The sequence below is a fragment of the Callorhinchus milii genome, unplaced genomic scaffold, assembly GCF_018977255.1.
Source record: "Callorhinchus milii isolate IMCB2004 unplaced genomic scaffold, IMCB_Cmil_1.0 Scaffold9, whole genome shotgun sequence".
NCBI classification, from domain to species: domain Eukaryota; kingdom Metazoa; phylum Chordata; class Chondrichthyes; order Chimaeriformes; family Callorhinchidae; genus Callorhinchus; species Callorhinchus milii.
Window position 1 is genome coordinate 22,588,239 of NW_024704750.1, and position 25,170 is coordinate 22,613,408.

At 43.4% G+C, this 25,170-nt stretch overlaps 1 protein-coding gene across 1 annotated transcript in view; it reads right to left on the bottom strand.

Annotated features, from left to right (window-relative positions):
- Positions 1-274: 274 nt before the first annotated feature.
- Positions 275-25,170, bottom strand: part of rps6ka5 (ribosomal protein S6 kinase, polypeptide 5) — a 52,006-nt gene continuing 27,110 nt past the window's right edge. Inside the window, exons 4-17 of the mRNA XM_042338173.1 lie at positions 22,522-22,637; positions 20,291-20,398; positions 15,693-15,776; positions 14,923-15,026; positions 13,593-13,743; positions 10,405-10,566; positions 9,835-9,960; positions 8,713-8,846; positions 6,832-6,925; positions 5,278-5,448; positions 3,315-3,506; positions 2,446-2,605; positions 1,468-1,631; positions 275-645 (exon numbers count right to left, since the gene is read on the bottom strand). Of these exons, the coding sequence (XP_042194107.1) occupies positions 394-645; positions 1,468-1,631; positions 2,446-2,605; positions 3,315-3,506; positions 5,278-5,448; positions 6,832-6,925; positions 8,713-8,846; positions 9,835-9,960; positions 10,405-10,566; positions 13,593-13,743; positions 14,923-15,026; positions 15,693-15,776; positions 20,291-20,398; positions 22,522-22,637 (2,018 nt within the window). The 3' untranslated portion in view covers positions 275-393. The remainder of the gene's footprint in view (positions 646-1,467; positions 1,632-2,445; positions 2,606-3,314; positions 3,507-5,277; positions 5,449-6,831; positions 6,926-8,712; positions 8,847-9,834; positions 9,961-10,404; positions 10,567-13,592; positions 13,744-14,922; positions 15,027-15,692; positions 15,777-20,290; positions 20,399-22,521; positions 22,638-25,170) is intronic.

Here is a 25,170-nt window from a genome sequence, read left to right on the forward strand (position 1 = left end):
AAGTGCTTCACAGGATATACCGCAAAGAGAATTGACTGTGTATTTTGTGGGCTGAAGTTCTTCTGTCGCAAGGAAAATATGCAGTCCCGCCTTTCGAGAACTGAAGCAGGGATTTCCTCCATCTCCCCATTCCCACCTTTAAAATACTTCTGTTTTAAAAGTCTGTCATTTTCTGTACACCTATAATACAGGGCTCTTTCAGTGCAAGCGGAGAAAAAGTCCTCAGCCACACCATATTCTTTGTACATAAAGCAGTTTGTCTTTTTTTTCCCTTTTCAAAAAAAATCTTCAGGACTGTTGGTATGTTTCGGGCGGGCGGGCGAAAGAGCAGCCCATGGTTCTCACAAGATGGTGGGGCTTAAAAACAGGCCACGACATTGTGACCGAACGGCTTCAGTCGGAGAACTGAAAGATGCTGTCGGGATTGCTGTCGGCGGGGGTGCTGGGCTGGAGCACCTTGGCGGGGTTGATCTTGCCGTGCGAGTGGGAGGAGGAGGAGGAGGAGGTGGAGGAGTGGGAGCTCTCGCTGGAGCTGCTGCGGGTCTCCGTGCTCGTGCTTGTCTTCTTCATCTTGCGGCGCTTGGCCAGTGGCGCCTTGTCCACGTTCTGCAGGCAGAAGCCTTCCCTTTTGCACTTGTTAAAGGCCTGTGAGGTCAAAAGGCAAACGCACGGCGAGAGGTTACAGAGCAAACACTGTGGCAAACACTGCCACACAAAGAGTGCCCGCTCCCTCCGCTCAGAGGGCTCCGGCCTGCTCCATGTCCCCCGCCCGGCCCACTCCACCGTCTGTGGTCAGGCCTTCAGCCTCTCTGCCCCCATCCCCTGGAACTCCATCCCACAGACCCCTCACCTCGCTCACTCCCTCGTCTCCTTCAAGGCATGTCTCAAGACCCTCCTCTTTGAACGTGCCTTTGTTCACCCTCCTAACCCACTTGCCTAGCCCTCCACTCCTCCTGATCTAAACCCCCGCTCGGGAACAAATCCCTGACTGTCCAGTGCCTTGAGACATCTGCCCGACGTGAAAGGCAACGTGTAAATATAATTTGTTGTTGTGAAGATCGAGGTTTGCGATTTATAAAATTTAACACTCAATTAGCATCATGAGCTGTACTGGACCTGCAGGGCTCAATTAAGAATTGCTAAGGAGTGTAACATTAATATACAGAAGTACTGTAAACATTTAGTTATTATTGTGAATCAGAATTCACAATCATCTATCTGTACCCTTAGAGCTGCAGCGACAAAGCTACTTTTCAGTTTACGTCAGAAGTTACCAAAAACAGCGTATTATAATAATCCTTGCATTTGATATAGCGCCTTATCTCATCGTTGAGACGTCTCAAAGCGCTTCACAGAATATACTGTAGAGTGAATTGACTGTATATTTTGTGGGCGATACGCGGCAGCCAATTGCGCACAACAGTGTCTGAGGATTGAATATTTAATGATTACGGTATTGTTACTTACGTGAAAGGTTGCCTTGACGTAGGTGTGGACAGAAACACCTGAGGAACCAAGCACGTCTGGTGTCATCAGTGGATTGGACGACAACTGACTCCCGTCCTGAAGCCACTCGTTGTACCGCAGACTGGACATTTTGATCCGTTTATTTGGGTCAACAGTGAGAAGTCCTGGAGCAACAATACGAAGTGAAGAAACAACTTATTTTGTCAAATTTCTCACATTTGTTCAACTCTCATTGAATTGCGAAGCCTGTCTAACCACAGGATGTCATATCTGATTCAAGATCAGAGCTTTGAAAAGTCTCCCACGTGCCGTGGAGCGGTTTGTATCACCGCCTGTTACTAGGGCGTTTCATTCAGGTTCAGGCTAAGAATACACAGACGTTGAGCAGATTTCCCTCAGGTCTAACGTGAGCTAAGTATGAGTGTCAGGGTGTGTGGGGGGGAAAGGAAAGTGAATAGGATTAAATGTATAGCTCTTTCAGAGAGCAGGCACAGACATGACAGGCCAAATGGCCTCTTTCTGTGCTGTAAACTTCTACGGGTAGGCAGGATGGTTCTTCTTCTCAGACAGTGGGGTAGTTACATCGCTGGGGTGGAGGGGGGGGGGGGGGCGGGGGGGAAATACATCGCTGTATTGGAGGTGCCATCCTTCGAATGTGACATGAAACCGAGGTCCCGTCTGCCTGTTCAGGTGGATGTTAAAGATCACACGGCGCAATTCAAAAAGAAAAAGGAGCTTCTCTCTTCTCGTGTCCTGGCCAACAATCTCCCCACATAAAAATTGGTCGTTGACTTCATGCCTGTTTGTGGGACACTGCTGTGCACAGCAAATTGGCTGACGCGTTCGCCCGCAGGTACTCCATCCAAGGTAAATCCCACAAAGTGCCTTGGGATATCCTCTCGATGTGAAAGGCAAGGATTATTATTAGTAAGATCATTAGACTTCACCTCACTGTCTGGTCGGGAAGGGGGAAGTTACCTTGGATTAACTCCTTGGCCTCCTGGGAGACATTTCTCCAGGCCTCTCCTTCAAAAGAGAAGTCTCCTTGCTTGATTTTCCTCATGATTTCTTCAGCACTGGTGGAAGTTAGAGTTTTCCCCTCACACTGGAAGGGCACTTTCCCCGACAGCATAGTGTACTGGGGGGGGGGGGGGGGGGGGGGGGGGGAGAAATGGGGATCGAAGGAAAGAGGAGGTAAACAATCATAAACTAATAAAAACTAAGGGGTTTAACTGCTGACACAGATAATGTAGAGATGGAATAACCTCTCCTCCAGCCCTATTCTCCAGCATGTACACTGCGCTTGCCTATTCTAGTCTGGAATCAGCTCCCTTCTCTTTCCGTTCCACCATTAATAGATGAGCCTTCAGCCATCACGTTCTGTGCTCTGGAATTCTTATCCAAAAACCACTTTGTCTCTCTAGATTTCTCCAGGCTACACGCGTCCCCCCCCACCTGTTTGCCCCCCTCCCCACCTTCAAATCCCACTTAAAGACCTTCCTTTTTGATCGTGCGTACCCCCTTCCCCTGGCTCAGTGTCAGACTCCACCACTGTAAAGCGCTCTGGGACCCTAAACGCAAATTGTTGATCTGAAAACCCCTTCCTTCAATGCCGCATATGGTCATTTGATCATATAATCCCTCTCCATTTGGTGCTTACCCTTCAATAATCCCTTCAAAATAAATAATAATTTGGTCACTCAATTCACAGCTGTTTGTACGTCACTGCTGTGCGCAATCTGGTTGCTGTGTTTCGCCCACAAATATACAGTCAATTCGTTTGCAGTATATCCTGTGAAGCGCTTTGAGACGTCCTTGATGTGAGAGATGCTGTAAAGAATATTTACCAGAATGACACCTAAACTCCACAGGTCACAGGACTCATCGTAGCCATCGTCCTTCAGCAGTTCAGGAGCTGCGTAGTGCAGGGTGAAGCACGGAGTCTTCAGCGGCTGGTTGTCCGGGGGTTTTAACCGAGCGAAGCCTAAATCGATAATCTTTATTTCTGTGTTGTCACTGTCATCTGCGCACAACAAATTCTACAGAGCGTGAAGCGAAAAAGGAAACAAAAGGAGATGATTAGGCACCAGCCTGGCTCAGTTGGCTGCACTCTCATCTCAAAAGAGTCAATCAAAGCCAAAAGGTGGTGGGTTCAAGCCCCATGTTGGTACTTTGAACTCAAGTCTATGCTGACACACCAATACAACACTGGGGAGCGCGTTGTATTGTTGTAGATGCTGTGCTTCGGATGAGATGTTATCCTGCCTGCCTGTTCAGGTGGATGTTAAAGATCCCATGGCACTACTTGAAAAGAGAAGGGAATATCTCTCAGTGCCCTGGTCAACACTTTGTTTAGTTAAAAAGTTAGTCATTCAACACCCTATTCGACCCTCAACTGTGTCCTTCATCCCCCACATCCGAGCCATGACCCTCTCAACGATGTAATAAAGCACTATATTATATGGAAGGATTATTATTTTAAAAACAGAAAGTGGAGTTGTGTATCATCTTCTGGTAACACAGTACTGTGAAGGTCAATTCATGAAAAACACTGAGTTCTTTGAGAACTCTTGGTATAAAAACAGGAAACTGCTAGGAATGTTCTTGCCAAATTACAATTTCACACAATAGAGAGCAATAAATCACAGCAAAAGATGGGCTGAATTTTAATTTGCTTTTGTCAGATTGACCCTAGGTAGAAGGCGTAATGCAGTACCAATCCAGTGTATGCTGCAATACCTCTCACTCAGGCCCTGACCTACTTACCGGCCGGCATTGGCTTAACCCTTTGGGTTGGGAGCAGTTATTCATTCACATCAACATGTACGGTGATTCTGGCTTCACACTCTCCTTCTAAACTCAACAGTTGTTCTCAACACAAGTCCCACAACAACACAGACATGGCTTTGGATGTCAGCACATAATGATTGGACACTTGGGGTTCTCAGTGAATGGGGACAGTATAAAACAGCCCAACTTTTCTTCCCTTCTGTGTGTAGGATTCATGTCTAAGTTTCGGGTCAGGGAGTAGCCACTAACTAGAAATGTTCTGATCTCCACTTGGGAGGATTATGGTCCCCGACCTCAGGAATTATGAATAAACCCCAAGCTCCAAATGGTGGCTTGGTTACATGAACATAAGGGTGCTATTTATTCTCGCAGACTTATAATTAGCTCCTCATTGCGCATAGCACAGTGAGCACAAAGTGTGCCATGATCTATCGTTGTGCTCCTTTCAGGGGACTGCATCACTAACAGATAAATAGTGTCACACTTTTTCCAACCAGGTTAAAAAGGATTCTGCAGTACCTCCTCATCCTTCGCTAACTATATCTGTGCATGCTCACTTGTGATTCAAAGTATTTTTATAATAAATCAAAATATCTTCAGTCGAGCATTATATGCTTTGTATTTAGCCAATAAAATACAGTCAATTCACTTTATGGTATATCATGTGAAGCCTTTGAGCAGTCTCAATGACTTGATAAGACTCTATATCAAATGCAAGGATTATTATTATTATTATTTCTCTTTTCCTTTTCACCCCCAGTTCTCTGACTTTCACATTGATGATGGGGCTGAGATCGGAAACGTGTCATGCAGGATACAGGATACAGATCTGCGCCCCAGGTCCGTAGGCCGAAATCTGGACTATTTTTTAAACCCAAAAGTCTGCTTACTATTTTGCGTACACCGGATATTGCAACTTTCACCCCTGTGGGTTCTGTAAGAGCCGTGCTGCCTCACAGGAGAAACCTACACGTTCTCTTCACGGTTATGACTTGGTCGGGTTGAGGGAAAGTGATTTACCTCCGGTTTCAAATCCCTGTGGACGACTCCCACATCATGCATGTGACTGACGGCCGAGACCAGCTTGCGCATGATGTGACTGGCTTCGGTTTCACTGAAGTGCTTCTTCCTCCGGATGCGATCGAGCAGCTCACCTCCTTTCAGAAGCTCCATCACCAGAAATGTGTGTAACTGGTGAAGGAAGGCAAAGGTCAACGTAAACTAAAACAAACATGTCCGCTGATCAAAAAAACAGCAATTCCAGGAGGTCAATAATCCCGTTTAAAATAAATAAATTGGTCATTCAATCCATGACTATCTGTGAAACACTGCTGTATGCAATTAGCTGCCGCAAAATATACAGTCATTGCACTTCGCAGTATATATCTGTGAAGCGTGATATTCTCAATGATGTGATAAGGCGCTATATCAAATGCAGGGAATATTATCAAACATAATAAATTGATTTTAAAAAATTATTCCCGTGGAATAATGGGGAACCAGAGGAACATCACCGACATGTGTTACCGGAAACAGAAAAGACAAGCTAAATAAACCTTCTGAAGGTTTTGGGCATTGACCAATGTGGCTGGCGATTTCATCCCTTACATCAGGGCGACCCACAAGCTGCATCCAGCCCACAGGCCAATTTGATTTGCCCCAGCCCCCTCCCTCCATTTCATCTGGCCCAGACGCTCTCTCCATAACCGTAAATGTTTCTGGTAGGGAAACAGCAGCAATATTGCTTATGCGACCGGCAGACATTTCTCAAACAGGGCATCTGGCCCTCAGCAGCCCAAAGGTTGGAACCACCCACCCCTCCGCCTGTCTTACACCTTGATATCATACAATCAGTGCCAGTGAGCCACAAACAACTGACATCAGTCATGTGGAGACAAAGTCAGTGAGAGGTGAAGCGCCGTTAAAGATTACGCAGCACAGCTGAAAGAGAGAAAATATTTCTCCCAGTGGCCCACTTAATAATCCTCCAGATAAACTGGCCGCGCTAGAACCTGGCACTGCATTTAGGAGATCACAAACTGGCCCGATCAAATAGTAATAATATTAATAGAATAACAACAATTATTATCATCAAAATCTATCACGAGAGACACAGGATGCATTTTATACAGCACTGATAAGCAGCTCGACATCCACATGCAACAAAATGCTCCGAACGCCCCTTTTCAAAGATATAAAAAAAGAAATGCGAAAAAAGATTGAAAGTTGCTTCCGTTGGTCGACACGATAGAGAACAACAAATTACATTTACACAACGCCTTTCACGTCGAGAGGATGTCCCAACACTTTGGAAAGTCGAGGATTTGCACCCAACTTGGGGTTTGGGATCAGGAGGGGTGGGGGGAAGGGAGGGTGACCTACATCTGAGCCTGATTCTATATTAAGAATCTGCACTTGACACTATTATCTATTGTCACACTATCAAAAGTGATTGCAATCCACTTTTTGCATAAACTATCCCAAGACGTTAACCTAATCGATCCTGAACCAACTGCCACACAGAATTGGCTCACATGCTTCCGCTGCTACATCACTAAGCCACACATAGCTTACCTGATCGTGAAAAACATCGTGCAGTTTTACAACATTAGGGTGTCCTTCACAGAGTTTCAGTGCTGCTATCTCTCTTTGAGTGTTGGCCTCCATTCTATAAAGAAAATCATATCTAGGTTATTGTTGCATTTGTTGAACTGACAGACGTGCTGGGGCCCATTATAATTCCATCTCTTTTAAACCCACAAATGGCTTCACTTGGACTGATAAGACATTTTGCCATAGCATGTTGCAATCTGAATTTCAGTCTATTGTTGCATTTAAGACTTCAGTAATGTCTCAACACATTGTCTGCAGAGGCAAGGTGGGGGGGGGGGGTCATAGAGTTTAAGGAAATGTACAATAGGATGTTAATTATCACACAACACTACTGAAAACAACAGAATATTTCTCCCAGTGCACTGGTTAATAATCCCCCAGACAAATTGTTCATTCACTTCATGGCTGTTTTTGGTGTGAACAAAATGGCCTCCATGCTTGTCTCCAAAAAAAAGTTCCTACATGGACAGTAATTACTGTCAAGTGTTTCAGAGACTTTGTGCACTTTGAAAAGCTGTTATATAAATATACGTAAAACAATCATTAACATTACACACTGCCACCTTCATCCTGTCAAAAGATAAGTATGGAAATATGTAACCCGCAAGGCAAATTTAATACTTTGTTGTGTTCCAGTTTACCCATTTGTGCTTCCAGTCAATAAGATTACCTTCCAGTGGATAAACTGTGAAAAAATATAAGCCACATGGGTGAAAGGAGCGATCCATCAATAAAATCTCACAGCAAACAGCACACAATAACATACAGTACTGAGGAACAATGGGCCAAAAGAAGAATCAAAGTGTTGGACAACATTGTACAGGATTCCCTTCCATAGTTTTCATCTGCGATTGCTTTACAACTTCTGGCAATGTCTACTGAACATCTGATATGCACACACCCATGAGGAAGATTTTATGAAACACATTGTAATTTCAGTTTTTAATAGATCATAAACTATAGTTGGGGGAGAAAATAAATCTAACCTCCAAAGTGACTATTCTCTCCATTGCAGTAACTGTTCTATCATACAAAAGCTACATAAATTTGGCAAAAGCCAAATTCAAGAAATATTTCTGAATCCAGAACCCTGTTTAACATTTGTAATGATAATAATCCTTGCATTTGAAATAGCACCTTATAGAAGACGTGATAAGGCACTACAACAACAACAAAATTACATTTAGAGCGCCTTTCACGTCGGGAGGGTGTCCCAAAGCGCTGAACAGTCAGATGTCGGGGCCCGAGCATAGGGGAGGTGTGGTGTAGAGGTAAGGGAAGGCAGAGAGGTGGGAAGGCAATCAAAGGCACGATCGAAGAGAAGGAGGCAAGCGAGGAAGCGAGGCGAAGGGACCGTGGGATGGAGTTCCAGAGTGTGAGGGCAGAAAGGCTAAAAACCCGACAACCAATGGTAGGGAGGGTCGGGCGGGAGACATGGAGCAGACCGGTGCTATATCAAATGCGAGGATTATTATTATCAAGTCTTCTAGACGTCTCAAAGCGCTTCACAAAATGTACTGTAAAGTGAATTGACTGTACATTTTATGGGCAAAACGTGGCAGCCAATTGCGCATAGCAGCGTCTCACAAACAGCCATGGATTGAGTAATCAAATTATTATTTTTTTTAGGGGGTTATTACCCCAGAAAAGCGATCTGCCAATCGGTTAACAACTGGGTTCCTACTTACTGTTAGGTAATCAGAGATGTGAGGAGTAAGGAAACTTGCCTAAGGTTTCTCCCTGCCCGGGAATCCAACCCAGGTCCTCCCGCTTGCGAGGCGAGTGCTCTAATCACTAAGCTACAAGACTCCACGTGGAGTCAATAACATGTCCGAGTGCTACCTTTTGCTGATGATTTTCACTGCAAATTCCTGCCCCGTTTTCTTATTGCAGCACTTCCTACAGATAGAGAAACTTCCTTCTCCAAGCGGACTGTCTTTGAGATCAAGGTCATAGTGCTGATAAAATGGAGAATCCTACAGTAGGAAGGCAAAATAGATATTTTTAAAAAGTTGTTTAGCTTTTTAAAAAAATACAAGCACAGCGGAGTGGGGGAGTAAGATTGCAAACTAATCAGGATAAAAATGTTCTCCCTAAATTGCTTTATAAATGAAAGCCTCACTCTCTCTCTGCGCTAGGAAAGAAGCTATTTGCTAGAAAGGACAAAAAACTGCTTTCTCGCTCTTATGGTGTAAATGTGTGTTAGAAACTACATAGGAAGAGCCAGAGAAGACTATTGCTGTCCCTTCTGGCTGGTCCCAATGTAAAAATAAATCAATAATCCAACACTATTGCACCTGACATCAACTTCTTCGCCAATTTCCACCTGACTTTGATGACATCAAGAGCACATGGGAACATTAAGCATTGCAAAAAGGCCTATTTCAAGAATATTCACTAATTCTCCTTGTGATGATCAGAGTCGAGGACGGGACATGATTCCAATCTCTGCTCCTCTCCACAGTAACTGGTCTCGTGATTAGTGTCTCCCGTGTAGCTTGTTGCTAAGTATGGAGACGCTGAAAGAATGGTCCAAGTCAGAAAGAAATTATAAAGCTTTAAAAACTACTCCGTGCTAGTTTTTTTTGCTTTTTTTTAAAAAAAAGTCAAACCTAATAAAATTAGAGGGAGGGGGCAAACCCTAAAATGACAAAGGAGCGAGAGAGAAACACAACCCATTTCACTAACATTGTCTCTCTCTCTCACACACACACACACACACACACAATAATAATAAACGAAAGGCAAAATACTGCAGTTACCGGAAATCTGAAATAAAAACAGAAGTCGCTGGGAACACGCAGCAGGTCAGGCAGCATCTATGGAGAGGAAAATTAGTTAATGAGTCATCGAAGACCTGAAACGTTAACTCATTTTCCTCTCTCCATAGATGCTGCCTGACCTGCTGCATGTTCCCAACGACTTCTGCTTTTACGTTAATAAAAAATCCTTGACTGATAATACCTTCATCATGACGCTGCGTGCAATGGATGTGCTGCCAGGCCGTTCCACTCCCAAGAGAAGCTGAATGGGATCAGTCATCACGGCATTACGTTTGAAGAGAATAGAAGGAGCAATAAAAGAATAGCCCTACAGAGAAACAAAGGGCACGCTTTCACTTGAACATCAGTCCTATTAAAAAACCCCAAAATACACACAATGGCAGTAAACAGACTCACGTTTCAGACAATTCCCTCTTCCCACGAGGGTGCGCATGGTCACGGTCGGAGGTATGGGGGTGTTGTGGGGGGGAGGTCGGGGGGAGTGGTGTGGAGCGGTAATAAAGGGACAAAGGAACACAGAATAAAAGCAATTTCCCCAGAGTAACAGAATGACGGACTAGAGTTTCACACATGTCCTAGCAACGGGCTGCGTTTTGATATCAGTGGCTCACCAACAGGTTAGACTGTTTGTCTTTGTGATAAGTGCACAACACAATCGAACCATGGAGGGCTTGTGCTATAAACCTCCTGCAATTCTTTCTACAATTCTAACCCAGAACGTTCCTGCATGCTGGGGTAGCCCTTTACTGACCTGGAAAATCCTGTCGGAGTTTTGAGGCAGCGCCGCAGGTGAGTATGTGGGATCCATTTCCGTGAACTCATCTGCAAAATTGCTGACATCCAGCTCGTCCCTGATAACCGGTTTAAATGGAGCTACAATACTTTTAGCAGCCAACTCGTCCCAGCTGATATTCTATCAATATCAAAGCACAATAAAAGATTACAAAAGGACAGCACACAGAGAAAATGCTTCAAGCTGTCTCTCACTCGCCTGCTGTGTTTTTTTACTATATCTGCAAACAAGAGAGATTGCTGAAAAATGTACAAGGTCTAAGTATGCTAAAAAAAGTGAACACTTCAGTTTACGTCTTTAATGTTTGACTAATAATAATCCCTGCATTTGATATAGCGCCTAGTTACATCTTTGAGACGTCTCAAAGCCCTTCACAGAATATACTGCAAAGTGAATTAACTGTATATTCTGTGGTTGAAACGGGGCAGCCAATTGCGCACAACAGGGTCCCACAAACAGTCGTGGATTGAGTGAACAAATTATTATTATCAAAAACATGTTTCAAAGCCATAATTAACCACGGAAAAGTAATCTGCCAATCGACTAACAACTTGGTTCAAACTTACTGCTTGGTAAACAGAGGCGTTTGGAGTAAGGAAACTTACCTAAGGTTTCGCCCTGCCCAGAAATCGAACCCAGGTCTTCTCACTTGCTAACCACTAAGCTACAGGACTTCTATAAAGAAGGTTTTAACCAAGTTAAATACTACAACAGTTCAGTTCACCTGAGGGAAATACAAGCCAGAAGGTGACTTACTCAATGCTTGGCCTTGGCTGAGTGAACTGATCTCAGCCAGGGCAGGGATAGAACACTAGTGGTGTAATCTGTTAATTAATTTGTGTTATTTAATCTAGGTAATCTGTTTACTCAGCAGGCAGTAGGAACCCTGTTAAATTGAATGGTGGATCACTTTCTGGATGCAATAATCCCTCCAAAAACTAATAATATATTTGTGGGACACTGCTGTGCGCAATTGGCTGCCACGTTTCGCCCATAAAATACACGTCACTACATTTTACAATATATTCTGTAAAGCGCTTTGAGACGTCTCAATGACATGATAATGCGTTCTATCAAATGCAAGGATTATTATTCTTATTATTCTTATAATAATCAGCCAGAACCCCCAAAGATCTCTGGTGATCTGATTCTATCTAGACCAAGTTTACCTGTAAGCACTGGCATCTATCCCATCAGGTGCAGAAAGTACTGAAGTGCATCAGAAATTGGAAGCCATTTCAACAGTCAACAAATCAAGCTGCAGTTTACTTGATAAGAATAATCCTGGTGTGCTTTTGTTTGCTGTAATTTGGATTTGGGTGGCTGCCAGATTGCGTTATCGCTCACCAAGGCTTCAAAATACTGACAATTTTCTGACTTCATTTACAGCGTCCAAATACATGGAACAAAGTTAGTTAAATGACCACTGGGGTGGTCTCCCAATGCAGCTTCAATGGGAATTAGCTTGTCACTTGTTGGGGATTGACATTGTGCACTAAACCATCACACCAGTCCTTGCCAGGCTCCACTGCATTCCTATCACACACACTAAACTCCATACACCCATCACACCAGTCCTTTCCAGGCTCCACTGGCTCCCTTCGCCGAATGGATCAATTTCAAGATCCTCACACTCGTTATCAAATCCCTTCATGACCTGGCACCTCCCCAGCTCTCCGACCTGCTTACTCGTCAACCCACTACCCACTCTACTGCCTCCGGCCTCCTGCATGTTCCTCGTGTACTCTGTTCGATTGGTGGGTGCATTTTCAGCCGCTACACTCAAACTCTGGAACAGTCTTCCTCTATCTCTCCGCTTTGCCCCTTCCTTCACTATTTTTCGATTGCATTTGAAGTCCTTTCTCTTCGCCCGTGCCTACGGTCACCTCCCCCCGGCTCAGCGTCGTGCTCCGTCACTGTGAAGCGCTCTGGGACGCTACCCTGCGTGAGGGGCGCTTTACAAATGCAAGTTACTGTTGTTGTGTGAAGGATCCCGTGGCTCAAGACTGGATTCCACCAGCAATACTCAAAAAAAGCACCTGTACTTGAATGTGAACAAGACTGAGGCCCTCCTGATTGGCTCGCGCCAGCACCTCTGCACCTCAGACTCTGGCAGCAACAACCACCATAGTTGCACACTACAACTCACCAGTCAGTCAGGAACCTAGGTGTCTTGTTCGATCCTCACATTCAAGCCATGACTCGTTCTGCCTTCCCTCACCTCCGTTACATAGCCCGACTTCGCCACTACCTCACCCCTTAAGCCGCTGAAACTCTTGTCCATGCCTTCATCACATCCAGGCTCGACTATGCAAACGCCCTGCTTGACTGCCTTCCCAACTCCTCCCTCCACAGACTGCAGATAATCCAGAACTCTGCAGCCTGTGTCCTCTCCCGCACCAAACTCTTTGACCCCATCTCCCCCAACTCCATTGGCTCCCTATCCTTCAGGATCCAGATCCTGGTCCTAACATACAAAGTCCTCCATGGCTTCGCCCCACCCTACCTCTGCGACCTCCTAACCCTCTACCAACCCGCCCATTCCCTCCGCTCAGCCGGCTCTGGCTGCTCCACGTCCCCTGACCCACTCACCCCATCATTGGCAGGAGAGCCTTCAGCCAATCTCTGGAATTCCACCCCTCAGTCACTCCGCCTCGCCCCCTCCTTAGCCTCCTTCAAGTCCCGCCTCAAGACCCACCTCTTCATCCATGCCATCGGTCACTCCTCTTCTCCTCCCCCCACCAGACTCCAGCTTGGGTCTGAAATGCTGTACACTGTCCAGTGCCTTGGGACGTCCTCCTGACAAATGTAATCTTGTTGTTGTGGTAGTACTTATTCACATAAGAATGTAAAGGGCAGGCCAATCATTGCTGCCCATGTGGGCATAACCCAACAAAAATAAATATTCCTTACAACCCCTCAATTAATTTTTTGGCCAAACAGCCACCCAATCCCCTCTTGAATTTGTTGACAATCTGCCTCCCTGCATCATTCATTCCAGATATAAACCAACAACTTGCATTTATACAGCGCCCCTCGTACAGCGTAGCGTCTCAGAACGCTTAACACTCTGTGTAAAGTAATTAAACCTGAAGCAGTCTGTTCACCTTCCCTCTTGCCATGTGAGTCTACGCCTCTTTCCTCACCTGGAAAAACGGATGAGACTTAATTTCTTCAGATCCTCCTAAGCCAGAGCCCAACCGTTTCTTGGGATCTTTGATCAGGAGTCGCTGAATCACGTCTTTAGCTGAAGGACTGATCTCTGGAGGATACGGAGGGTCGCTTTTAAGAATCCTCCTATGTGTTTGTGAGGGCGGGGGAGGGAAAGGAGAGAGAAAAGACAAGTGGTTACAGTATGACTGAAAACTGTGACCAATTGGCACAGCACGTTAATATTGTCCTCTCACCTTTTCGAAGATAGCATTGACCAGATGGTTACTTTGTGGAAGCAGCTGCTCAAGAAGTGAACAGTGTTGGAGGCAGATTCCCCACACATCAAGGGGGAGAGATTTCCCACCCCCCCAAAAAAAACATTCCAGCTGTTCATTATCGTTTGTGCAAAGGGTGTTTCCTTGAATTGCCCAACTCTGCCCTTGACAACTGGTGCCAGACCTTATCCATTTAAACTGTTACTAAGCTTTGCAGAGGGTGTGGTGTTAACCTGAATTTTATTGATTTTACACAGAGTTCACTGTTTATTCTCATCCAAGCCAAAGTATTCAAGGCACTCCTGTGAATTTGAGAATGGTTGCTTAACAGCACTTAATGTTCCAAGGCTTTTGGTTCTATTCTGCTGCACACTGTGACTGGGTGGAAGTGTGCATCAAAGCGCTACATCAGATACATTAATAAAGACAGATGAAAGCTTGCAAAAACCACAGAATCATGACCCATGGTCAGAGTAGAGTTGAATAATCCACCTAACACAGACATCACCACATCCTATTCCCCTGGAGGAATTCCAGCCCTATACTAGCAAGGGGATCTCTAGAAAGTTATGCGTCAATAAATTGCATTTATATAGCACCCTTCACACAGGATTTTGGAACACTATCCTGTGAGAGATGGAAGTTGGAACACAGGATAGGAAGTGGGTCATTCAGCATGTCAATCCTGTGAAAAAATAGTTTGTCAGAAAAGTAGAAAGAAATCAGTGGTTCTATCTAGAAATGTTAATAATACTACTACTTTCACTTGGAATAGCGCCTTATTACATCGTCGAGACGTCTCAAACAAAGAAGGAGATCATTAAAACCTTTAGATCCAAGAAGTTTTCCCATCTAGAAGTGAAGGATGATCTTTGTGTAAGCGGTAGATAAAGAGAGAAAGGTCATGTCAATACTGATCCAGTTCATTGATCTGGATTCGAAACAGAGATCAAGCACCTATCTCTGCGATACTCCATTAAGTCTCACTCAAGCAGCAGGTTGAAAGAATTGAAACTTTTTTTTCTTTTTTTTAAAAAAAACTCCTTACTTAGAAATTTCTGTCTGTGAATTCCTTTCCCCGTCAACAGTAAAAGGCGATGCTCCTGTTTTCAGTTCATACATTAGGACTCCGAGACTCCACCAATCGACAGCCTGTGAAAACAAAACTCTTGCTAAGTGCCAGAAGCACGGTGCAGACACAGGCTGGTCCAGACTGCCAGTAATAATAATAATCCTTGCAACTTATCACGACGTTGAGACATTTCAAAGTGCTTCACAGAATATACTGTGAAATGAATTAACTCTATATGTTGTGGGTGAAACGCAGCAGCCGTTTATCTTAAATCTACGTGCCCTGGTTACTGACCCACCTGCCAGTGGAAACAGTTTCTCCCTGTCTACCCTAGCAAAACCTCTCATAATTTTGAACACTTCTCTCCCCTCAAAGGCAGCCAGTTAAAGATGTAATGCAGTAAACTCCTGATGACTTGTCTCTTCACAGGAAAAGGGCTCAGTGACGAGTTATCCAGAGAAGCGAGTTAGGCATATGTATAAATACATAAATAAATGCAGCTGGGATATTGACAACATGATGACTTAAGTTAAGCCAGAGGTTTACCGTATTAGCTTGAAATTCCTTATGTAACACAGGCACTAAACACTGCTTCCTCCCCCACAACCAAACAGCAACCTTTACCCAAGATCACATCACAGTGCTGAAACAAACACGTTGTCACAGCAGATACAGTGTTGATGTCAGCGATTAGCTTCACTCAGCAGCGATTTGAAAGACCTGTAACTTTAGCAGCGATTAGATACCTTGTTGTGCCCAGCGTCTCCTCCTTGAACTATTTCAGGAGCCATATACTCTATGGTTCCACAAAAAGAATACGCTCGCTCATTCTGCAACACAAAATAAATAAAAATCAACAATAATTTGCACTTGTAGGGCACCTTTTAAGTAGGAGTACTTTATGCACAAGATTCTCCCCCCACCTCTCCAAAAAACTGTGGGGAGTAAGCAGGTCAAAGAGGTGGAGGGAGGTGACGAGGGCATGAAGCAATTTGTAGATGAGTGTGAGGGAGCCACTGGAGTCTGGCAAGTACTGGTATGATGGGATTACAAAGTTTAGTGCAGATGAGTTTATGGCAGGCAGAGTTTTGAATTAATTGGATTGCGTGGATGGAATTTCGTGGTTACTATTCGACAGCACGTACTCACAAGGAAGAAATCAAATGAACACTGTTTTTGCCCCAAGCCATTTCAGGACTATGAATTCAATACACTGATAAAAGTATAAAAGGCAATTCATATAGTGAAAAGCATCTGTGGTTAAAACATTGTGGCTTTCTGAGTGTTTGAACTGCAGCTAGCTGCTATATTCATAGGAAATGTTAGACCTCAGAAGGGTGTATGCAACATTATCTACAGTTACCATCTGGAGAGACAGGAAGCTGCTTGCTACCAGATACAGCAAAAAAAAATCCCGCGAAATAAAAGCGAATTGTTAAGCAGAATAACATTTGGAAATGGCCTAGTGGTTCTGACTGTTAAATGATTATTGTTCTATGGCTTAGAATGTGGGACTGTGATCAGTTTGCAACATACACTTTTTAGTGTTGGTCAGTCCAACCTTACAATTCGTGTAGCATTGTTCACCAATCCCTTGCTGCATTTCAAGGCTTCACTACTACCAGCAGCAACATGGTATCCTCTGATATAGAGAATGAAAAGTGGGTGTCCGACATGCTCATGCTCAATTTGAGGCGGTCAATAATCAGCTCCGGAGGGGACATCCGGACACCTGACTTGCTCGGGTGGTAGTAAAGAGTTTGTTTCAGATCGAAAATGTCCGTTGACAATTTGGGGGCTAGAAGAGTTTGTGGGGGATTGGGACTTGCTGCAGGTACAATCCTTGATCCTAAGTGAAACGCATTCGGTCTAATTTAGTTAATAGGGGTGAGCAGGCCTAAACAGAAAACTATTTGAGGGATATAACATTTACTGGACCTTTCCATTGACTATACCACTTACTTCAAACGGCTACTGATCACATTGTACTCTCACATAGCTATCCATGGAGTTAATTAATAGAAATGAGAGATAATTGGTGAAGGCAATGATAGCAGTGATGCAAACTGGAAATTATGAAATTCTTATTTATAGCAATAAAGGTTAAAAAAATGCTAGATATCCAACATCAAAACCAATATGCAGACCGGAAAACCCTAGCGGGCCAGCAAAATCAGAAAGAAATGTAGGGTAACAATTCGGATGAGAGTCTTTAATAGAGTTCTATCAATGTGCTGTGCCTAAAACAATAACGCTATGCATGCATTTAATTTTAAAACTGCAATACCAAATTAAATCCAGAGTGCACTTCTAGAAAAGCTTTTCTCGCTTGTAAATTGCAACAGGAAGCAACGTGACACAACAGTTTCCTGACTCCGACTGCTATGGTTGCTACCAGCACTGAATCACTTAGAAGAATCATACTGGGATATTAACAGGGAAGTCGCAAATTTCATAGTAGCTTAGCACATGCCTCTGAGGTTTGGCAATCAACTTTGAAACCCTGAGTTAAACTCAGCGTGCAAGTAAGTTCCGAGCAAGGCTGTGGAGAGCTTTGAAGTTAAACAGCACCTTCAACTCCATTTGTCCATTTTCTTTAGAGCTCAATCCAGCACTGGGGGAGGACGCTGCATTGTTGGAAGTTCCGTCTGCCTGTTCTGGAGATTTACAGATTCCCCACTGTTGGAAAAGTTTGTCCAGTGTTCTGGCTACCAATTCTCGAGGCTAATTGGTGATGCACCTTACAGTGGTTTGTGGGACCTTGTTGGTGCAAACAGCCAGCACATTTGCCAACATACACAGTTTCTAAACTTGATTGCAATTATCTGTGAAGCATTTTGGAACACAATGACGTGATAAGGAGCGACAAAAATATAAACTCTTGTTTGAATAATTATACTGGTAGGGCAGTGCCTGCTAGTTACAATGGTGTCCTCACATGGACCGATCTTTTATTAAGATACCATTGATATTCGGTAACGGTGAGAGATCAGCAGTTTCCCTCACCGTGAATAACTCGCAATTGGGAGAAGCAAGTTTGATATCTTCAGATGATGTCTAACCATACCATTAGAACTTCAGAAATTTTAAAGGAATCACTTTACACACAACTCTTTTCAACTCCGCAGCCATTTGATCTCTAGGTCTGCCTGCTCTTTGAAGATGGAATATCAGGTGCCATTAATGAGCTCCAATCGGGCTGAAACCATCCACACTTCACACACAAAAAAATCTCAAGTTTTATCTGAGGTTATTAAACACAATGGTAGTTTGAAAGTCAGACAAGACGGTTCTCTAACTTGGATTAATAAGCAAGCTTTTCATCTATCTCAGCATTAATTTAAAATGCAATATTTCAGACCCTTTGAGCTCCAAGATTCTGACAGTAGTTGGAATATTTGGAAGGATATAATTGACTGCCTGGAGAACACCATCAGAGAAATTTTATGTTAAAAGTACTTCCAGTCATAAGTAGTGAGATCCAGCACTCTTAATTAACTAACTTCCAAGTACAGAAATGGTGACGACTGGGCAAGTTGCCTTGCGAAGTTCATTGAGTGGGATGTTTTGAAAACTCGTACCTCTATCTTTCCCACCAGTCAGGCAGAACATGCCTTCTTTCCAGACACAAATCAGCAATAACAATAATCCTTGCATTTCATATAGCGGCTTATCATGTCTTCGAGAGGTCTCAAAGCATTTCACAGAATATACTGTAAAGTGAATTGACTGTATATTTTGTGGGCAAAACGCAGCAGCCAATTGTTCCACAAATAGTCATAGATTGAATGAACAATTGTGCGTGGATTGAGTGACCAAATTGTTATATATCTATATAAATGTATTACCCCCGGAAAACCGATCCGCCAATCGACTAACAACTGGGTCCCTACTTACTGCTAGGTAAACAGAGGCGTATGGAGTAAGGAAACTTACCCAACATTTTGCCTTGCCCAGGATTCTAATCCAGGGCCTCTTACTCGCGAGACGAGCATGTTAACCACTAAGCTACAGGACTCCGCTCCAGTACACATTTCTCCACACTGAACAGAACGAGCAATGCAATCTTTAGCCAAATCCCAAGCTGGCCCTTATTGGGCACCTCTGACAATGCCATATAATTAAGAATTTTTAAGTAAGATTCTTAATTATATGGCATTGTCAGAGGTGCCCTCCTTCAGTTAAATTGGAGGTCAGTTCTGTATTCTGCTGGATGTTAAAAGGTCAACAATCCTTCAGATCAATTAGTCATTCGCATGATAGTTAGTGGGGGGTTTGCTGGGCCCCTAAATTTTCCCACATTCTGTGGCCCGGCATACTGACCCACCACCCACCCTCCGGTTAGATCAGCTAACTAAACCCAAATCTTGTGGAGTTGGGGTCTCGCCTGATCTCCTAATGTAATGCCAGCATAGTGCTTCATACAAACCATACAATAGGTTACACCACTAAGGGTGTTTACTGTAGGTTGTAATTTAAAAAAAAACTCCCATGTTGATTTTCTCAGTGCCGTCTAGTTGGTTACGTAGTATTTTCACATCACATCCAATAAGAGGCATACAGCTCGCAGACAATAAACCTCCCCTGATACCCCCCAGGCCAGCTGGAGTAATAATTGTTCAACTCAGATAAATATACAAATTACTGATATTGTTAACTTGTAATCATTACTCTGAGTAAATTAACACAATGTTAAATTTACCAAGATATGGTTGATACTAACAAGATACCTTCTAGCCTTTGTTGCTCTTAATATACTGAAACAATATTTGATATTCAAATCGAATATCCAATTGGAAAGATGGAGCTTTCTGATAGTTTTGTGTGCTCACATGTTATTTGCATGCAAGAGAATCTATTTAAATATGTTCATAGCTTCTCTCATATTTTAGCCAAGGCACCTCAGCCCCCCTCCCCACCCCTGTACACACGCCCTCGTGGCCTACTACTGCTTTTACATACATTAAAATATGAAAGCATGTAAAAACACAAGTCTATTAAGGAGGGATTCCATAATGTAAAGTGGTTATATATTCCAGGATGACATATCTGGCCAATCTGTTCCAATATGTGCCTAGAAAATAATGCAACGAATGAGCTGGGCGGTGGATTAAATCAATCCACAGAAGGTTGCAAGCAATATACATATGTTGTCCAGACTGCAGTCAAAACTCTGCTATTAGGGAAAACAAGACCTGGAGCACTGAAATTAAATGCCAGTGAGGAAATCAGGAACTTAGGAAAATGAGGAGTGCAAAATTAATGCATTAGGACTGCATTAATTACATTAAAACACACACATGCATCAAGCAGCTTATAATATTTGTTTGAAAAAGATACTTACTTCATCCACTAGAAATTCTTTGCTGAGTCCAAAGTCTGTTAGCACCACATGGCCATTACTGTCCAGCAGAATATTCTCAAGTTTTATATCTCTGTATATAATTCCAAGCTGTGGAAAGGCCATAGTATCAAGTTACACCATATAGTAATACCTCTTATCTCCAACACTGAACTTTAGGAATCTGATGAAGTTAACTCGCGATCAAGTTGCCCTTTAGATTCTAGAGTGATCGTAGATTCAGCGGACATTTTAACTTTCGCTCTGGATAACGGGCATTCCTGTGGCTTTTTGTTTTAATAATGCCTTTTCCTCCCTTCTTTTCTTTGGCCATTTCTCAAAGGAGGTGACAAAGTGGGTGATTGAATCAAGAAAGTATTTCACAGAACAGGAGGGGGCCATTCAGCCCCTTGTGTCTGTCTGTGTGCTCCGTGAACAAGCTATTTGTTTAGCCCCACTCTCTTGTCCTTTCGCCATAAACATATTCATTTTCAGATATTTGTCTAATTCCATTTTAAAAGCCATTATGGATTTGGTTTTCCCCATCTTTTTGCTCAGGCAATACAACCCTTTGTATACAATTTCTTAATTATTATATTTGATACGAATCTTACATTTATGGTGACAGGAGCTGACATAACTTCAATTTCCTGTCCAAGTGGCCGGCTATTCTTTACGTGTGAGCCCGAGCAGCAAGTGTTGTAACGGGGTGGGAAAGGATTCAGAACCGAACCAGATACTGATTCCTCTGTGCGGGAATCCAGAACTATTTCCTCTGGTGGGGAATCCAGAACAAGGGGGCATTATCTTAAAATTGGAGCGAGGCCTTTCAGGAGTGAAATTAAGAGGTAGTTTTTCACCCGTAAAAAGGCTGTGGATGCTGAATCCATTCACATCTTCAAGTCTAAGGTGGATAGATATTTGTTAGGTCAGAGTATTAAGGGATATGGGGCAATGGAGGGTAATTGGACTTGAGACACATGATCTTATAGAATGGTGGAACAGGCTCGAGGGGCTGAATGGCCTTCTCCTGTTTCTATGATCCCATCCTTAGTCATATGTTGGCTTTTCCACAAGAAATAACCAGACAGCGACCAGAGGCAAGAACAAGAATTCAAGGCTGTTTATTTATGTCTTAGTCTGGGATGTCCAAACACAGTAACCCTTCTGTCGCTCCAACCAAGCACAGATCTAGGGATACAATTCTAAGTACATTAATAAAAGGGCACAGATTTATGATCACCACAAAAATAATTAAAGGGGAGTTCAGAAAACATGTCTTTGCTCAGAGGGTGGGTAGGATATAATAGTCACCAGCTTTGGCTCCAATTATCTGTGAAGCTCTTTGAGATGCTTGAATGCTATCAGCGTTTATCAAATAAAGGATGTTTCAACCAATAATGTGGGAAGCATTCATTTGGGTTCCACCACTCTAGGGAAAAATTAACATAAGATATAGATAGGATTTCCTGGCTACTAACTGTGGATTGACAATCAATAAATTCACAATCATCAATCTTTCAGCGAGGTGTCCACAGGAGTGGCTATTTGTCTGGTCTATCGTCACCAGCCCATAAAAGAACTGAAAACACCCAACAAAAACAGAAGTTCTGGAATAATTTCAATTTCAGCTCAGAATTCAGATAATAAAAAAAAATCCTTGCATTTGATATAGCGACTTATCATGTCTTTGAGATGTCTTAAAGCGCTTCAGAGAATATACTGTAAAGTGAATTGACTGTATATATTATGGGCTAAACGCAGCAACCAATTGAGCACAGCAGTGTCCCACTAACAGTCGTGGATTGAGTGACCAATTTTTTTTGAAGGAATTTTTACCGCTACAAAAGCGTTCCGCCAATCAACTAACAATCGGGTTCCTACTTACTGCTCGGTAAACAGAGGGACATGGAGTAAGGAAACTTGACCAACATTTCGCTCTGCCGGGAAACGAACCCAGGTCTGACAGTTGCAAGACGCCTGTTCTAACCACTGAGCTACAGGACTCCATTGCCTAAGGTTCATCTTGTGCTTCATGATGTCACCTGAATAACTTGAGATTACTGCCTAAAACTCACTGAACTTTCAAACAGACTCACATATTTGAAAGCACATGGAACCGTCTGAGAGCAAATTGGACATTCTAATGATTTCCCCCCATCATAGAGCCCGTGTTAATTCCAGATGTGCAGAGATCATCTCACCAAAGAGTGGGTGGTAGAGACGGACCCTACCTTGTGTAGATGTTCCAGTGCCAGTACTATTTCTCCACTGTATATTCGCACTGCGTTCTCTGTAAAGCGCTCCCTCTGTGACAAATGGGTGAACAACTCTCCTCCATTCACATAATCTGTCACACAATATAAAATGACAGACACATGAGGAAGAAACCAGAGCAACTGGAAAAGAAATGCAACTCAAATTCCTATTGCAATTGAAATCCATGTGTGCGCTCACTTGCAAATATTACTGTATGACAATAGTGCAGAGCTACGATTTTTCACATTCAGAAATTAAACTGGCAATAGGTTTTGTATACAATCTTTAAAAGAAGCATACCCTTGTGAAACGTTAAGTGGCTGTACGTCTCTTGGAATTCCCATTAACTGTACCAAATTGCATTTATTTGCCGTGTAACAGACATTTCCAGCACAGGAGGCAGCTATTTTATAATAATCTTTGCATTTGATATAGTGCCATATCACGTCATTGAGAGGTCTCAAAACTTCAGTCCATTATGTCTATCCTACGTGAAGGGTGCTATATAATTACAAGTTGTTGCATTACTATGGTGATTGATCTCACTTTCTAGCTCTTTCCTTATATTTTTACCACTTAGAGGTTTATCCAGTTCTCTTTTTTTAAAAAAAAATTCTATTCCCGGTATTGAACATTTCACACTTCTGTCAAACTTTTGGCACATCAAACCGCATCTGCCAAAAGCACAGCGACAATGTATGCTGTTCTGGGGCAAATTTTTATCAAATCGTTTGATGGAGTAACAGAGCCAAGATGTGGCATTTGAAAGTGTTGAACACTCAAAACAGAGGTGAATGAGTTAGACAGCTTTACAACCAGAGGCCAATGAGCCGTTCTGGCCTCCCAAGCAGAAAGCTGATCCGGAGCCAAATTGGAAATCTGGAAGCAAAACTTTCCCTTCAAGTGCTGCCAGCGACTCCCACTGTCCCCAAAATTATCTGAGACTCATGACTGATATAATTGTGCCACCAGCATACTGCGCTTTACATGGCTCATTTAGTTCATGTATTCGTCAAGAGTTTGGACAGCAAAACGTAACCCCAATTAAATATTCCCAGGAACAGCAGCAGGATTGAATTCAACCTGAAAAACTATAAGATCAAGCCTGTTTGGGGGGAATGTAGTGTGACAATATTTGAACCATATGCTTGAAATCATCAAGCACATATTTTAAAAGGGTCTTCCCCTGCCAGTAAAACCTTAGTTACCCAGCAGTGAAAACCTTCCAATCTCATGAGATCGCCAATTCTCCAACAGACCTGAAGGCGACACAGTCAGCAGCATTAATACAACACATTATTTTACGTCAATTCCTATTTTAAGGATTTCTAAATAAAGGTTCAGGGCAGCTGGGTACATCCATTCTACTGAACGAGATACTAAACAGTAGCTTGGGTGAGTATCAGATCATTCCGCTTTCTCCAGTAAAGTCTACTTATCAAATTAATTTAATTGTCATTAAGCAAAGAACAGCAGTGTTATGAGATTACTAGCCATTTATAGTGGAAATCTGAGCACTAATCTCTGATTAGTCAATAAGAAGCAGTGGAATGCATTTATTTATTCCTAGACACATCTACATTGAACCATCACTCCTTTACTGCAATGTTTCCATAACAGTGATTGAAACTGACGTTAAACCACTAGACCTCAGTAGATTTACTAACTTACAAGCCAGTAAGCAACTGGTTTGATAAATGCATTCAGACAGCACTAAACCATGCTCCAAACTACAGGCAACGACAACAACAACAACTTGGATTTATATAGCGCCCTCCACGCCTGATGGCGTCTCAGAGCTCTTCACAGTAACGGATCCCGGGGCCGAGCCAGGGGGGAGTGGGAGGAAGGTGACCAAAGGCGCGGTCGAAAAGAAAAGTCTTCAGCCGAGTCCTGAAAATAGGAAGAGGGGGGCAAGGCAAAGGGAGTGAGAAAGGGAGTTCCAGAGCCGCGGGGCATAGTGGCTGAAAAGTAAGGTCTTCAGGTGCGACCTGAGACGGGGAAGGAGGGGCCGAGGCGAAGGGGTTGAGGGAGGGAGTTCCAAAGTTTTGGAGTGTAGTGGCTGAAGGCACAGCCGCTGATGGTGGAGCGGAGGATTCGGGGGACACAGAGGAGGCCGAACCCAGTAGAGCAGAGGCAACGGGTACTGCTGTGGGGAGACAGGAGGTTAGAGAGATAGGGGGGTGCCAAGGCAGGGAGGGATTTAAATACTAGAGTAAGGATCTTGAATTCAATCCACTCTTGTGACAGGCAGCCAGTGGAGTTTGTCAAGGATTGGAGTAACTCAGGATACGAAAAGGAAGGTTTTGAGCCGTGTCCTGAAAGAGGCAAGGGAGGGAGCAAGGTGAAGGGATTGTGGGATAGAGTTCCAAAGGGTGGGGGCAGAGAGGCTGAAAGCCCGGCCGCTGATGATAGTATAAACCATAACGACAATAGACAGTGGGCGGAAGATGTCAGGATTGCAATTTAAAACGCTGTAGATTGTAGGAGGAAAGGAGGGAGGTGAGGAGTTCCACGGCAATAAGATCTCTGAGTTGGAATAGGAAGGAGTTCATGCAATGGGTTTCGATTAACAAGGAGGTGGAACAATATGCGTCATAGAATATTGCACAGAAACATCAAGG